At 37.9% G+C, this 16,449-nt stretch overlaps 2 protein-coding genes across 3 annotated transcripts in view; one reads left to right on the top strand and one right to left on the bottom strand.

The window, feature by feature from the left end:
• LOC117381115 (leucine--tRNA ligase, cytoplasmic) overlaps positions 1-16,449 on the bottom strand; it is a 118,104-nt gene that overhangs the window by 2,120 nt on the left and 99,535 nt on the right. The gene's annotated exons all lie outside the window — the stretch shown is intronic.
• The window catches only part of lars1b (leucyl-tRNA synthetase 1b), a 36,139-nt gene that overhangs the window by 6,630 nt on the left and 13,060 nt on the right, over positions 1-16,449 (top strand). The window contains exons 1-20 of one of the 2 annotated variants that reach the window (XM_033977985.1): positions 43-174; positions 254-415; positions 719-831; positions 936-999; positions 1,066-1,154; positions 1,226-1,451; positions 1,965-2,052; positions 2,121-2,197; positions 2,283-2,336; positions 2,413-2,553; positions 3,141-3,218; positions 3,318-3,403; positions 3,488-3,553; positions 3,625-3,707; positions 8,879-9,017; positions 10,284-10,496; positions 11,465-11,522; positions 11,782-11,845; positions 15,275-15,458; positions 16,323-16,413. In XM_033977985.1, the coding sequence (XP_033833876.1) occupies positions 64-174; positions 254-415; positions 719-831; positions 936-999; positions 1,066-1,154; positions 1,226-1,451; positions 1,965-2,052; positions 2,121-2,197; positions 2,283-2,336; positions 2,413-2,553; positions 3,141-3,218; positions 3,318-3,403; positions 3,488-3,553; positions 3,625-3,707; positions 8,879-9,017; positions 10,284-10,496; positions 11,465-11,522; positions 11,782-11,845; positions 15,275-15,458; positions 16,323-16,413 (2,187 nt within the window). In that variant the 5' untranslated portion in view covers positions 43-63. Of the gene's footprint in view, positions 1-42; positions 175-253; positions 416-718; positions 832-935; positions 1,000-1,065; positions 1,155-1,225; positions 1,452-1,964; positions 2,053-2,120; positions 2,198-2,282; positions 2,337-2,412; positions 2,554-3,140; positions 3,219-3,317; positions 3,404-3,487; positions 3,554-3,624; positions 3,708-8,878; positions 9,018-10,283; positions 10,497-11,464; positions 11,523-11,781; positions 11,846-15,274; positions 15,459-16,322; positions 16,414-16,449 lie in introns of those variants that run through there. The other variant, XM_033977986.2, reaches the window with a different exon arrangement.

The raw sequence follows: 16,449 nt of genomic DNA, 5'->3' as shown, positions 1-16,449 counted from the left end.
CCTGAACACAAACAATAATAAAGACTGATGTCTCAGGCCTGTGCAGACAAACTAAAACGAGAGATGGAGCTCTATGGTAACCCTCCGCAGTTTCCTGATGAAGATGAAGAGGAGAAAGAGAAGCCAAAGACCAATGATGAAATTGTTATCAAAGACAAAGCAAAAGGAAAAAAGGTTTTTAAAAAGATAGAACCGCATTAATTAATTTCTTATGATCAGTTATATTTACATTTTACTTTGTATCACTTTTTAGAGTAAAGCTGCAGCCAAAACAGGTACTGCCACATACCAGTGGGATATCATGAGATCTTTGGGCTTAAATGATCAGGAAATTGCCAAGTTTGCCAACGCTGACCACTGGCTGGAGTACTTCCCTCCTCTGGCTGTCACAGATCTTAAAAGCATGGGAGTCAAGGTAAATGTGTATCATAATTATATTGTTGCTTTCTCACTGAAAATGGTTTCCACTTCCAGACTTTAGTCCAAGTGATTTCAAAGTCTAAGCTTACAAATAAAAACAGCTTAAAAATACAATTCCTGCTCATATCTAGCAAATGGAATGTTAATAAAATCTCATTTATGATGTGAAAGTAAATATTTAGGTCCTGTACAAGGTATCTATCACTTGTCAAGCCTCTGTCTAGTGTCTGTGCATTTTAGGCATTCAGCCCACATTTTCATGCTAAATTGGTGCCAAATGTCACGCTGTTCCTCACAGGTCGACTGGAGGCGTTCATTCATCACCACCGATGTCAACCCTTTCTATGACTCCTTTGTCCGATGGCAGTTTGTTACACTAAAGGAGAGGAAAAAGATTAAGTTTGGGAAAAGGTGAGATAGTTCCGGAGGATATTCAGATATTTTTGTTATAACTAGAATAGGTTTTCATTTTTACGTGTGATTCTGTGAATAAACAATGTTAATTTCTCTTGTAGGTATACAATCTATTCCCCCAAGGATGGGCAGCCATGTATGGACCATGACAGGCAAACCGGAGAGGTATGTTCTTTTGAAATGTTTATGAAAAGACAACATTTCATATGCCTGTATTGTGTTTGTAAATAGGGAGTTGGGCCTCAGGAGTACACCCTTATTAAAATGAAGATTGTTGAGCCATACACTGCAAAATTCAAGTCAAAAGTCTTTTATAGCAGGTACAAAACATTGATGTAAATATAAATGTCTTCATATTGTCAAGTGAGCTAAAATTATGTTTGTCTTATAGTGGCATGAAGGGCAAAAACATCTTCTTGGTGGCGGCCACTCTGAGACCGGAGACTATGTTTGGTCAGACAAACTGCTGGGTGAGGCCGGATATGAAGTATGTGGCTTTTGAGACGGTGAGCGGAGACGTATTTATCTGCACACGGAGGTCTGCGCGAAACATGTCCTTCCAGGGCTTTACCAAGGAGAACGGAGTGGTGCCCGTCGTCATGGAGATCCTCGGACAGGTGCTTATAGAGCCATAATTACCTTAGTTTGTTTGTGATTTGTAAAACTCATCCTGTGTTAGATTTTGTTATACAAGATGACATTTTATGTATCCCATGATGAGGCTGCAATAGGGCAACAGTCACAGCAGTGTATTTTTTTTTTTTTAAGAGGCAAAAATGACAAAAATGCATGAATTTACCAAACAAAAATGAGAAGAAACATCATCGATCATCCTTTAACAGTAATACAAAACCATGGCCAAACTATAGTTATATTTTATTACTTATTATATCTTTTCTTCCAGTTGTATGACACATTTAGCGTTGCTCTAGTATATGACCGGCTTTACGAACAAAAATTTGAATGTTAAAAGTCAATCTGACATTAAACAGTAATCGATTAACATTTGGGTTACTTTTTTGGACTGAAGATATATTTTTTTACATTTTAGTTTACAATTATCGAGTAACCAGATGATCTTTACATATGTACCTGAAGTGTGTAATGCTCATTCATCTGTTTGTTGTCAGGATATATTGGGATGTGCCTTGAGTGCCCCTCTGACGTCCTATAAAATAATCTATGCACTGCCTATGCTCACCATCAAAGAGGACAAAGGTATCTTGATAAATAAATGCATAATGTATTCCCGCATATCTTATTAATCAATGTCACTTTCTAAATAGGCACCGGTGTCGTAACTAGCGTCCCTTCTGATGCTCCTGACGATATTGCTGCTCTCAGAGATATCAAGAAAAAAGAGGTACAAGTTTTTTGAAATGCTAGGAGTATTTGGTCTTTATTGAGCTATGTTTAACTATAAGTGCATATCCTATTGCTGTCTGAAGGCTCTAAGAGAGAAGTATGGCATTGAGGACAAGATGGTATTGCCTTTCGAGCCGGTACGTAGATTTATTTTTATCCTCTATCTTGTTCTGACTCCTGACATTTTAACTGTATGAAAGGACATTTCTTTAGGTTCCTATCATTGAAATACCTGGTTATGGAAACTTGTCAGCTCCTCTGGTCTGTGATGAACTCAAGATTCAAAGCCAGAATGACAAAGAGAAACTGGCTGAAGCTAAAGAAAAGGTCTACCTGAAAGGATTTTATGAAGGGGTGAGATGATTTATGGTAATACTTTATACTTTCTCTAACGTTAAAGGTGTACTATGTGGATTTTCTGGTTTGGTGGCCATCATCTTCTGTTCTCTGGAGAGCTTATTCTTTTGTCTGACATGTCTGTGTAATCCCTCAGTCGTCCAGGTCTGATCCACAGTAAAAGCCAAAAGTAAAATCTGTCAACTGGACAAAGACGTTTTGCTGTTCATCCAAGCCTCTTCTTCAGGTCTGGCCGGCAGCGAAACGTCTTCACTCCTACAACGTTTTGTCCAGTTGACAGATTTTAATTTTGGCTTTTACTTTAGCCCCACAAGTTTCAACAATAGTATTCCCTTGTTCTCCAAAGATTTGACTTGCAACCAGTAATCTGCTTGTGTCCCTGGAGATTGATCATTTTATTGCCGGAGTGTGTGGAAACAATCTCCATGGAGACAAGTAGGTGGCGGTCTGCACCAGAAAAGTTACATAGTCCACCATTTAAGTGGACTGATTCTGTCCCATTGCTTAATTATTACAAATACGGTACGTGTGTAATAAAACTATAACATTTTGTCTTAAAATTGTATTATACCATTTTATTTCAGATCATGTTGGTTGAGGGGTATAAAGGTCAGAAGGTGCAGGATGTCAAAAAGCCTATTCAGAGGATGATGGTTGAGAAGGTAATGTTTTCTATTCCCTTCATTTAGATGGATGTTAAATGCCTTTGATCCAGTTGTAGTATGTCAACGGCATCATAATAATCAGTGTATTTACAACAGGGCGAAGCGATGATCTACATGGAGCCAGAGAAACAGGTCATGTCTCGTTCGGCTGATGAATGTGTGGTTGCCCTTTGCGATCAGTGGTGAGTCCTGCTTTTGTGTCTTAAACTTTATTTCTGTATAGATTAAATGTTACTTTTATGTGAAACTGCTTGATCATATTTCAGGTATTTGGATTATGGAGATGCAGAATGGAAGGCAAAAGCTAACGAAGCTCTTAAATCACTGGAAACGTAAGATTTTAAATTTATGTGGTTTTATTTTCTTTTGTTGTTATCATTTTTTAAACTATTATGCTTTACAGATTTTGTGACGAGACCAGAAGAAACTTTGAAGCGACTTTGGCTTGGCTACAAGAACATGCCTGCTCCAGGACCTATGGACTTGGTAAGAGCTTAGGCTGTTGGTTGTTTGTTCTAAAAACACACAAAAAAAAAAACTTAAACTAAATACATGGGCCTAATTTTTACTAAACCTATTTACTAAACATATCCAGAGCTTGGTGTCACATTGTAGATCATTGGCTTTCGTCATACACTGGGTACATTTACATGGCCAGTAAAAATAAGTAATAATGGATAACTAGAATAATCAGATAACCCAGTAATTAGATCTGATTTTTGTGTGTGTCGGTTAATACATTTTTAGAGTAACTGCTGTACTTTTTTGGTCCTTGCCACCTTAGTTTTTTCCTTTTTGCATAACTGCCCTTGTCAAAACTTGTATAAGTCCAGAAAATGGCTAATGATCAGATCGCTGTGGTGTGCATGTAAATATAGACATTGATTTAAAGATGATTTAATTGTAGAGCACTGGAGTCTTGCATGGGCATGGTTTGGTCTGTAGAGGGAGACAGAGGATTGCCAGTTGACGTTATTACCCCAGTGGGAGTCATAAGTATTTGAACAGGAAAAGATTTAGACTAGAAACCATCTGGCACGCAGCACAACATGATATTTCCGTACTGTAAATTGTCTATAACAAGGAATGATTGACCACTGCAATTTTGTCTGACAAACATAGTGATAGACTGTTTAAAGTAGTCAACTTGAAAACAGGTAAAACTACATGGTTTCCTGTGGGACAGGGACAGTGCCTTCCGTGTCTTCGCACATGCATAAATGCAATCGATCTGCTTCAGTCTGTCAAAGACACGATAAGAATATTTTCTTCACAACGATGTGAATTTATGTGCATGTGAATGCACATAAATTTCCATCACACTTTCTCTCTTTTGATTATTCATTAATCATACTTCACAAATAATCATCGCCAGAAACAGAATATACATACAAATGTCATGAAACCAATCGAAGTTCATTTAGATGAAGTCAGTTCCATTCGTTTTTTTGTATCAAGAGATTGAGGCAAATTCATCAGTTTACTTTTAAGGAGCATTGTTGTGTTCAGCCCAGTTTGTCCATACCCCAGATGAATTCTGCTTTAACATGGTGGTGCTGTTCAGTTAAATCTTTCCTTTCACCTGTCCTCTGTCCTGCTTATGACCACACATGGCTGTAGTCTCCGTCCGCATGCAGCTCGGTGTCTCTTTAGCTCGTCTCTAGAGTCTCTTCTGCCCATGTGTTGATCTTCAGGGCTGTGGGTGGGGACATGAGGAACGGGTCAATGCTTTCCTGAATTTTTTCCTCCAGTGACAGTTGTAAAACAGAAGGATGGTTTTAATGATGTAGATTTGGTTCTGCCCAGGAGAGGACTGTGTGTCCTCCTGCTCAGGAGATGCTTTAGGTTCAAGTCCAGGTGTAAAATTCAACTGTCGTGGTTGGTTCACTGTGGTTGTCTTTGTTTTAAAGGGCGTTTTCTTGTTGACACCTGTTTACAAAAGGCTTAAATGTTCACACATATTTTCTAATAATACACAATTTGAGCCCAGAAATCAACTGTATGGCGCACAATTTTTCTGTTTTTTTCCCCTCCTGTTTTTGTTTTTTACATGTTGCTACAGTTCTTCACACTTAACATTGAATTATTTTAGTTCACTAATTCACGCACAAAGTCAAATGTTAGAAATTTTATACATTTCAATGTCATCATAGTGTTGACACAATCTAAATTTACATTTTCCTTCATGCATTTTACACTAATAATATCTCCATTCTCAGAACTGACAGGTGCACTGCTCCTTTTGAATTTACTCTCCCTCAAGAGCTATCTGCAACTAGAGAGGAATTTCACCCATTGACTGTTTGGTAGTTAGCTGTAGTGTGATTTTTTTTTTTTTTTTTTTTTTTTTTTTTTTAAACTACTTTGGAGAATAAATTCAAGTAGGTCCCAATGCTAGATATTATTTAAAGCATAGTGTACCATAACTAAACCCATGTTCAGTGTTACACAGGGGACTACAGCTTGGTCAAAGGCAAAGCTACAGTCATTACAGTCCCATGGGTTTAGAGCTGCATCGGGGTGGGGCTAGTGATTGGAGTGCAGTCAGCACAGCGGGGGCATCACAGGGAAGGAGAAGGGTGTTGTTATTCTGTAATTCCATAGTGACTTTCAGGTGCTTTACTCTTCTTCTCATGTGACAAGTTGAGTTGGCTCCTCAGTTGAAATCCATTTCTGTCCGGATCCCCTTCAACCTTCAGGATGGGTGTGAGACGGCTGCTCTAACCACTGAGCCTCTGTCTCCCCATTTCCGTTTTACCGCTTGTACCTTCCAATAGCTTAGTTTCAGTGGCTTAAAGGGAGGAGTCGTCTATCAACTGTGTTCCAAAAGTGAGGACATCAGGACTGGGGAGAGCCATTGTTGTTGGCAGCATGGTGATGCACATATGAGATTTTGGAGCCAAAAATATTGAAAAAGGCCAATCAAGTAATTGAAATATGGGAATTTTAGCTTTTCTGATTATTAATAAAAAATTGTATAGAAACAGAGCTAAGTCTGTTTAGCATGTTTAGAGGACTCCATTTAAGCATTTTGCATTTCCAAAATACAAGGGCCTTTTGAGCATTTACACGTCTTTGTAGATGAAGACTTCCTTTTAAAATGAGCTCAAATTAAATAGTCTGTATTGCAAAACCTCACTGTTACGCGCCAGTTGGTCCAGGGGTAGTGGCACGCAACGAGTTGATGTTAAAAAACGGGCGTAGAACAAAAGTGAGAGCGTGGAGACGTGGTCTAAACAATCAAAGCAAATTTATTCTTACAAAAAGTGCATACAACTTAAACAACTAGATAATACCCAAAATAAAATACAAATAATTAGCAAATGCTGCAGCGGAGGACCCACTGGTCACTGGTGGAGTGCGCAGCTCCGGGCCATTATATCCTGCGCTGATTGCTGACCTGCTCCAGGTGCGGCTCAGCCGGTGGGTGGATCTGGGAATTGGGAGGCAAGGCCAAAAACTAACGGACTAGTCCGTAACACTCACCAAGCAAAACTAGTTTGTCTTGGATCATCACCGCTGGATTCAAAGTCCATCCACTTTCTTCAGCTTCATGCATCAGGAAAGAAAACAAAATTCCTTCTGCGCTGTGTTCTGGATGACCACTCATGGACCACACTTCTGACACCATAATTGTTGGATTATTATTCATCAAGATATGATTTTACACATTTGCCTGGTGAGTTATGAAAGACAAAGTTTTTTTCTACGTTACAACAGATAGCTCAGGGCCTAGGACTGTCCTGGCCCCAGACCAGACGACTCCTCAGTCTTCCTCTGAGTCTCTCTCCTCTGAGTATTTAATACTCAGAATTTAATACTACAGAAATATAAAGTAACATGAATATGCATACATTTCCATCACACAAAACTAAGATTGTGGTAATATAAAAGACCAGATCCAAAGATGACAGGGGATTGTAGAACCTCAATAAAATAATATTAGTACTATAGTGTGATTATTATTACTGCCTGTGTCATTTATAGTTTTGGGGAAAATTGCAAAAATGATGCAGTAAACAATAATTTATAGACAACTAAGTGGTATAGAAAATTGGAGTCTTGGCTCAAAATTGGAGCTCACTGGGCTCTAAGAAAAACGGCTCAGTAGCGCCACCTCAAATCGATTTACATTGCACCAATGGGAGCTTGGCCCAGGAAAATGTCATCGTAGACAAATGAAACTTGGCATCAAGAATAGGTCACGTCAGGACATGTAAAAAATGACATTATGGCCATAATCTTTTAACAACTCCAACAGTTTTTATCAAAAACACTTCAAACTTGGCCAAAGGTTACAAAACCCATGTGCAATAAAAGGTTATCACGTTACATTTTAAATGAAATGCTGGGTGTGGACATGATTTTTTTCAATAAAATATCAATTTTTGGAAAAAATAAAAATTTAGTTTCACAAACATCAGACTTGAATGAACCCAGTGAAGCGTGCATGCACATCTCTTTAGATCTCCGTCTTTTTAGATGGAGATCTATAGCACCCCCTGCAAAATTCATAAAAAAAAATCATGAATACCAATCTATTTGTTGAGGGGGAACAACGTGACATAGTCACATCATTCTAACTTTTAGTGTTTAGGTGTAAAAAAATGGTGGAAAGGAGGAATAATAATATATTATTATATATATATATATATATATATATATATATATATATATATATACACACACACACATTTTCCAGGTAAATTGCTCCTAAGAGGAAAAAAAAAAAGTTCAAAAAATTAGACATGGACATAATTTACTTAATGTCACCAAGAATCTATGTTGCAGGATGGCTCAGTGGCGCCCTCTGTCTATTTTGTAACTCATAATGTATTTTAAAGGTTTCCAAAGAAATATATTATGACCACTCAGGGTGTCAGCCATATTAGGCTTCCAAAATCTAGACCTCGTACTTTTACAAACTTGTTGTAGGGTTTTTATCTGGCCCTGTAAACTGAGGCAGTACCATCAGGACATATCTGGGTTCAAAAGTTGTTAAAAGAATTTATTTAAGCCTCAGGGTGTGATCATAATGAGTTCTTAATGAAGCGGCCATTTCGAAAGTATAAAAATCCCTGTAACTTTTCAACAATTGTTGAATCTCAATGTAGCGTATGTTTTTGATGACCTGGACATAATGAGATATGAATTTTACTTCTATCTTCACAAATTGTTCTCCATGCCCCATGTAAAGCTAAAATGAGACAGAAAAGTTTAGTTTGTCTTAGACAAATGAAGTTTGGGACGCACATGGACTTCAAACTGAGGCAGCATCATCAGGACACATCTTGGATCAAAAATTGTTAAAAGAATTTACTTAAACCTCAGGGCGAGGTCATAGCGAGCTCTTAAAGTGAACATTTGAAAGTATATCAAATCTTTGTAACCTTTGCTAAATTTGTTGGATTCAGACAAACCGACAGTAGCATTTATGTATTTTGATGATCTGGACTTTTATCATTTCTATAATATAAATATATAAACATACATACAGTATATAGAGATTTAATTACCTGCATATCTTTGAATCTCATAGCCGGCAACAGTTCCCTTTTTTATAATAGTAAAAGTGCTATATTTAATTAGTTGTTTTATATTAGTCAATATTGTACACTTCAAATGAAGGTTAAAGTTGCTTTATTGCTTTGTTATAGGAACACGTCTGCCTTGGGACGAACAGTGGCTGATTGAATCTCTGTCGGACTCGACCATCTACATGGCGTACTACACTGTGGCACACCTGCTGCAGGGAGGAGTACTCAACGGACAGGGGCCATCACCACTGGGCATCAAGTATGAACTCCCAACAAATGCAATGACAAGCACTCACATTGAAATCGATGCATCTAGTGCTGTGTGGCATTTTAACAAGGGCATAATCAGTCTCACCGACGTCCACTGACTGTCAAATGGATGAGAGATGATATCCTCCTCATTTATCATCATTTATGTTGGATTATTCAAATTTACATGCGGCACTAATATTTAAAATTAATAATTCACGAGTTCTGGGAAAATAATTACCTATTTCTATTATTAAAGTTGTGTTTGTGCAAATGAGGGGCTGGATTGACAGTGGGATGTTGGCAGTGAAAACAGTGGAAGTGGCTACGAAGATTATGTACATAAATTCTAATTCTGTTCAAGTTTAGATTTTCAAAATTCAGTACACATTTATTATAGAGTGGTACTTGGAAATGGTGTGGGACAACAATATAATGTGAGGTTTGATTAAATTCTTGAATATAAAGAAAGATCATTGGATTATAACCAAATAAAAATTGTAAATCCCTCATTCATCCAGGCATGGTTTAATGTCGAGAAGGTGGTCATCTGGTCAATGCAATCAAGACGTTTCGGCTCCCATCCAGAACACATTTAGCATTTGATGGCACTGGCGTGAGACAGTAGCATTTGTACTACTCTGAGTTAACAAACTCCTCCCTCTGGGGCTGGACCTAGTTAACTCAGAGTAGTACAGCCAGTACCATCAAATAGCAAATGGGTTCTGGATGGGAGCCGAAACATCTTGATTGCAAAAATGGTGAAACCTTCTTTATATCTGAGAATAAGTGCATACATTCAAGCAGAGTTGAATCCAGATGTTCCTTTGTTTGTATGTGCTTCTGACCTGTTTATTTGACTGCAGCAAAATCTCATCTGAAATATTTAGTATTGCTGTTTTTCTGTTTCAATTTTAAACACACAATTTCACTGGACTGTAATATTGTGCAATAATTTACATCACATTTTTTTCCCCTTCATGTTGCAGGCTCCACATTTGACTGTAATTGTCATGAGAGAGTGGAAGGTGGATTAACCAGAGGCTGGGCAATAGGACGTGTCAGGGGAAAAGTGTCTGTTTAATGCAAATCTATGCTCAACCACAGAGAATTACTGTATAACGCTATAAAAATATCACCAAAATACAATATCTTCACAGAGAGCAGAGCATAACTCCATTTCTTTGCAATGTCATAGTGAATACAGTGTTTGGGAGGCAACTGCTGTTCTGATACTGGGTTATTCACATGTTTGTTTGTTTTTTCTTTCTTTCAGACCTGAGCAGATGACCAGAGACGTTTGGGACTTCATCTTTTTCAAAACAGCTCCCTTCCCCAAAACGTCCATCCCCAAAGAGCACCTGCAGAAGCTGAGGCGGGAGTTCGAGTACTGGTATCCCGTGGACGTCAGAGTGTCCGGCAAAGACCTGGTCCCAAACCACCTGTCCTATTACCTTTACAACCACGTGGCTGTATGGCCCAATGACAGGTCAGACAGCCTCTACTCTGCGCAATTAGTTGTAGATGGTTCAATTTGAGTGACCATAGCCCCGGGAGTAAACCAATTAAAAGAGAATACAGTTGTCCCTCAGTGTAACGCGCTTCGCCTTTTGCAGTCTCGCTGTTTCCCACATTTTTTAGTGCAATTTTTCTTTCTTTTTTTTTACAGCGTATGAGCGTGCATTGTGTTCTACGTCCTGATTGGCTAAGGGACTGTAAACCATTGTCCATCAGTCTCCTCCGTGCCGTGTCTCCTGTAATGTTCACCCAAATTTACATAAATGTTCGATCGTAAGCATTTTTATTTACAATATAGGAAAATGCTTATATTCTTTCTCAGACAAATGTTTGGGCCTGAAAACAGGTCTTGATCTTTGGCTTCGTTCTATATTACTGTACTTTTTTTTTTTTTTTAATCTACGAAGGTTTGAACTTTGAGAGAGTTTAAACAAGAGAGAAATGTGAGAAAATGTTAATGCCTGTGTGAGAAAAGTGTATAAAGTGTGTGGTGAGGGGTTTTACAGCCAAAAACATATAGAATAATTGTAAAAAAACAGCTCATACTTCGCAGATTTGGCCTATTGCGGTTTATTTTTAGAACGTAACCCCCGCGATAAACGAGGGACCACTGTATTATGTTTTTTGCCTCCACAAAATAATGGTAGTTTCTTTAAGATGTGTTATGTTAAATATGTATGTATCTGTGTTATGTTATATGTTAAAAAGATCTGTCTAAATCTATGTAGGAAAGGTCCAAGTTTGTCCCATTTGTCATGTCACTTTAAATGATGTCCAGTCACAGATTTCAGATTTAAGAAACGGTCTTTTCTCTACTTTACTTATTTGTACTGCTATGCCTATTTAACAGTTTTTAGCTTGTAGAATTCGACTGGATAATTAGATTAACATTTGTGGCTAAACAATCTTTCCTTTTTTTTTTTCTTTTACATACGACAGCGGAAAGTGGCCTCAAGCCGTGCGCGCCAACGGACATCTGCTACTCAACTCCGAAAAGGTTACGCCAATTTTAAATGAATTTTAATGTGATACAATATTTAAATTTCATACATTGTGCTCATTCTGCCTTGTAATGTAGCAGCTTATTCTGAGTCAAATGAGATGCTCCCGTGGTTACTCTACATGCTACTGATTTGTACTAATTTGCTTTCGTATCTCTAAACACAATAGCTGCATGCGACAGTTGCTTGGTAATGAACTTGTGTGGGTGGGTACTTGACAATCTCGCTGCTAACATCTGTTTCGTTATTTTCCAGATGTCCAAATCCACTGGAAACTTCCTCACTCTCACCCAAGCTATTGACAAGTTCTCAGCAGACGGTACACCCTTCTTCAATTTATTCCTCTCCTGTTTTGTCTGTGCTATTTTGTTCTCCGGGGGTTTTTCTGTCTGTCAGTCATCATCGGATATGACTGGAGGCAATCTTTTTTTTCCTTTTTTTTTTTTTTCTTTTTTAATTTTTCAGTGGCTCGTTTTGTTTGAATCTATAAATGACTTCAGGGACCTGTTAAATTAGCTAATGATAGTTTGTAAAGGGCAAGTTCAATGTGACATTACGAAGCATATTTTTAGACATACTGACGGCAAATAAGGTTAAGCAGAACTGGAAAAAAAAGATGTTTTAAAATTAACAACCAAAACTAGGACCTTATTTCAGGCTTCGTTTCCCACTTTATTAAAATTGGACCATTGTTGCAGCTCATCTAAATTATATGGCACTTCCTTCTTTTTACCCATTCAATTATTGGTAACGTGAGTGGATCACCTCTCCACAGATCTGACTTGGACCTACTCGTCTTCAGGAGATGCATAAATTTAATGGCATACAGCGGCCCCTCGTTTATCACAGGGGTCACGTTCTAAAAATAACCCACAATAGACGAAATCCGCGAAGTATCCACTTTATTTTTTACAGTTATTCTATATGTTTTTGTCTGTAAAACCCCTCACCACACACTTTATACACTTTTCTCACACAGGCATTAACATTTTCTCACATTTCTCTCTCGTTTAAACTCTCTCAAAGTTCAAACCTTCGTAGGCGTCTTTGTCAGTGCAGAACGTTTCATCGACATTGTGGGTTTTGTCGGGGAGAAAACAAATTGCAAACATACAGCACTTCAGAGTCACACTGCGATCCAACGTTTATGTAAATTTGTCTGAACACATTCTGTACTGTACAGGAGACACGGCACGGAGGAGACTGATGGACAATGGTCTACAGTCCAACAGCCAATCAGGACAAAGAACACAATGCACATCTATACGCTGCAAAAAAGCGTGTAAAAGTGCTCAAAAAAAATCTGTGAAACAGCGAGACCGCAAAAGGTGAACCGCGTTATAGCGAGGGACAACTGTTCTGTGAAACAATCCAGTCAAAACAACAACTTCATGGAGGCAGAATCTCCAGCAGAGTTGCACGGTGCACCTTTTAGTCAATGAAATATTATGATTGCTGTTAAATTAACATAATTTGTATTAGTCCACATTCCACCTTTGCATAATTACAACAATTGTCCAAATAGAACCTAAAATTAATCTGTTAAGTTTGTCTGTTGCTCAGGTTCATTCTGAATTGCCAGTAGGGAAATTCAAATATTGCCACCACCAGGAAAGTCGAGGCTAAATCAGATTTTAAAATTACTCAAACAGTTCTGAATAAGAAACCAAACCATGTGAAAGTTAGTTTTCACTTGTGCAAGTCCAGAAGTACACATGACCCTTTCCCTACATCACTGTGTTTTGTTGCGTACGTCTAGATACAATTAGGACTGAAGGGTCTGAAAGGTCAAAGGGTGATTTCAGAACCGCACCAGGGGATTTCTGTAACTCCGCCACATTCGCTCACTGGACTCAGACACATTTATCAGCGGCAGGTTAAGGTCACAGCTAGAGCGTTTTACTGAACATGAACAGAAATGCCAGACGGGAATTAAATGCAACAGTGCGTCGTATCTAAAAGTCAGAGGTTAGTTTCTGTATACAGCTAATAGCGTTACGGTCTACAAATTATATCCACTTGGTCTTGTGCAGTACATCATAAGACTAATTACTCCCATAGTCCTATCTTACTCACTAGCAAGAGATTCTTTTGATATATTATAATGAAATATAATGTAAAACCTAAATCTGATGAAGAAAATTACATCGCCCTTTTTTAAATTTCTGTCGTTAGCTTGGTAAAAGACGTTCACGACAAAACAACACTAAATATATCCATTAAGAAAGCCATAGATGATCAGTTATACACTACACATTCAGTGTGTTTCTGCATCTGCAAAGTCACATCATCTTTCTTCTTTAAACATTTATCTACGTCTTTACAGATGACTTGAATCTTGAGACTTTTCTGTTCGATATCCACCTGTATTTAAAAATCTCACCTCTTTGATTTCATCTCAGTGCCCTTTTGATCTACTTTGCCCCGTCTTTAAAGTGGGACTGTTTTAGACTACAAACCTACAAATTAACCATGTTCGCTCTAAAACTCCAGCTGTTATTCATTAAGAAAGCAGCACCTTAAAACACTAGTAAAAAAAACAATACCCTTTCTTTCACAACTGACTTTTACTGCGTCCTTTCTAAAGCTAAGAGTTGTGTTTCGCACTTACTTTTCCCCTCGATTATGAATAATGATTCTTATCTACACTACTCCATTTGTTTTCCTGGCAGTAACTTGTCATTTTGGCCTGTCTCTTTTCTGTACTGTTTGTTTTACCGTTGCTCCTTTGCTGTGTTCTGTTCAGAGGAAAACGACTGAATTATAGATAAACTTTTCTCTTGAAGTGCTCCTTATTCAAGCAGCAGAGCCTGACAGAGGAAAGATGTGTCGATGCTTTATCTGCCAGCTGAAAGAATATGAGTGAATTTAAGTCGGACAAAAGCAGTCAAAAGTTCCTGTGCTTCATAAGGAACTGCAGTACATGATTTCAATTCATTTCTATCACTAACGTCTCCCTACAGGGTCCAAACGTTAATCTTGTTTCTATTTTTCACCACTGTTAGGCTTTATGTTGCAAACCAAGAGATTTAACTTGTATTTCCTCTTATTTGAATATAGCAATTTGAATTTAGTACCAACCTCCTCAAACTATAGGATTCTTGAGTGTTTTTAGATCAGATTTTACTCGAAAAAAGTATTCCTGGGCACCATCTTTGCTAAAAATCTATAGTTTTTCTCTGGTTAAGCATGGACAATAATTTGACATCAACTTCTACCTAAATCACATGTGTCAAACTCGAGGCCCGTGGGCCAAATGCGGCTCTCCACATCATTTTATGTGGCCCTCGACAGGGTAAATTAAAAGGTATGATGGTCTTAAAATCTCAATTTATAAGGTGGTACACAGTTACACAGCCATATTTTTACATCTAGGCAAATGTATATGCAATATTTGTAACTTGAGTAAGTAATAAATACAGAAACAGTTAATTAACAAGTTATAAAATTAGTCTGAGAGCAGCCATTTTGCTGATGTGGTGGTGAAAACGTGTTCGACACCCCTGACCTAAATCTTTCACAAATTCATATATTAACTAAACTCTACACTTAACTTTTAATAATAACTTCAGTGTAAGAAAATCTAAATCTCATGTAAAGATTTAGCAGGTGCAAATGAAAAAATCTACAATGGCACTGCACTTTCAACTGCCAGATAATCCTGTTCATGAAAGCAGTGGACAAATCTTTCACAGACACACGCTTTTAATACTCTCTGCTCTTACAGTTGATTTTCCTTTCCCTCCAGGTATGCGTCTAGCCTTGGCGGATGCTGGAGACACTGTGGAGGACGCTAACTTCGTGGAGACGATGGCGGACGCGGGGATCCTGCGCCTGTACACGTGGGTGGAGTGGGTCAAAGAGATGATTGCCAACCAGAACAACCTGAGAAGCGGGCCCGCAGACACCTTCAACGACAGAGTGTTCGCCAGGTACACGGGATGAGGGGAAACTATAGAGCTCAGATGGATTGTAGTGCTAGGAGGTGAAAGAAAGTCTGGTGTTTTTACATATTTTTCATGATCCATCTGAATATTTGTTTGCAGTTTTACAATGTTTTTTAATATTTTGTAGCTGTAACTATACAAAATGTTCTTTTTTATGTTAAATATGGATATGAGATGATATGGATAGATGCTTATAATGTAATGCTTCATTCTTGTTGTTTTTTTGTTTTTTTTTGTTTTGGCTCCTTGAATTAAACTAATAGTACTAATAGTTTATACACAATGAATACGCCTCGATACACTATACAGAGTGTGATACCTCAACAACAGAAAACACTTTTTTTTTACGCAAAACAGTCATTTTCTTAAAGATTATCATGTGGTTTAACACTGCTTATAATTTAGGTCCAACTCTTACAACTATTCAGGAAACAGGATATTTGCACAGTAACAAAACAAAAATTACTCAAATTACTATGTAGTTTCAATAGTTTTACTGTTGATCATATCACTGATCTGGTAAAGCAATAACCTCATGAAGATTTAAAAAAAAAATATGACAATCGTTTGATGACTTGTTGATACAAATGTGCACAGTCTTAAAAATATTGAGCATGAGCAAAAGCAGGCCTGATATTCGCGACATATTTTATAATGGGTTTTGCTCAGACCTCTTTGCAGCTTTAATACCATCACGCTATTTCCACCAGCCCTGTTACACTTGAGTGATTTTACAAAACTGAACAACGCTCTCCACTTGTACAGTCTGGAGTGTTTGCAGAGGTCTTAAATGGTATGGGAAGATGCCTATTTCACACTGATTGCGTGGATTTTATGTTCTCTCTGCAGTGAAATGAACACAGGCATCTTAAAAACTGAGCAGCACTACGAAAGGATGATGTACAAGGAGGCGCTCAAGAGTGGCTTCTTTGAATTTCAGGTAAATGGACAATGAAACAGCTGCCCAATTATTTCT

Source organism: Periophthalmus magnuspinnatus, chromosome 14, assembly GCF_009829125.3.
Source record: "Periophthalmus magnuspinnatus isolate fPerMag1 chromosome 14, fPerMag1.2.pri, whole genome shotgun sequence".
Lineage (NCBI taxonomy): Eukaryota > Metazoa > Chordata > Actinopteri > Gobiiformes > Gobiidae > Periophthalmus > Periophthalmus magnuspinnatus.
The sequence above is the reverse complement of the archived record's forward strand: the minus strand, read 5'-3'. Positions and strand labels throughout refer to the sequence as shown.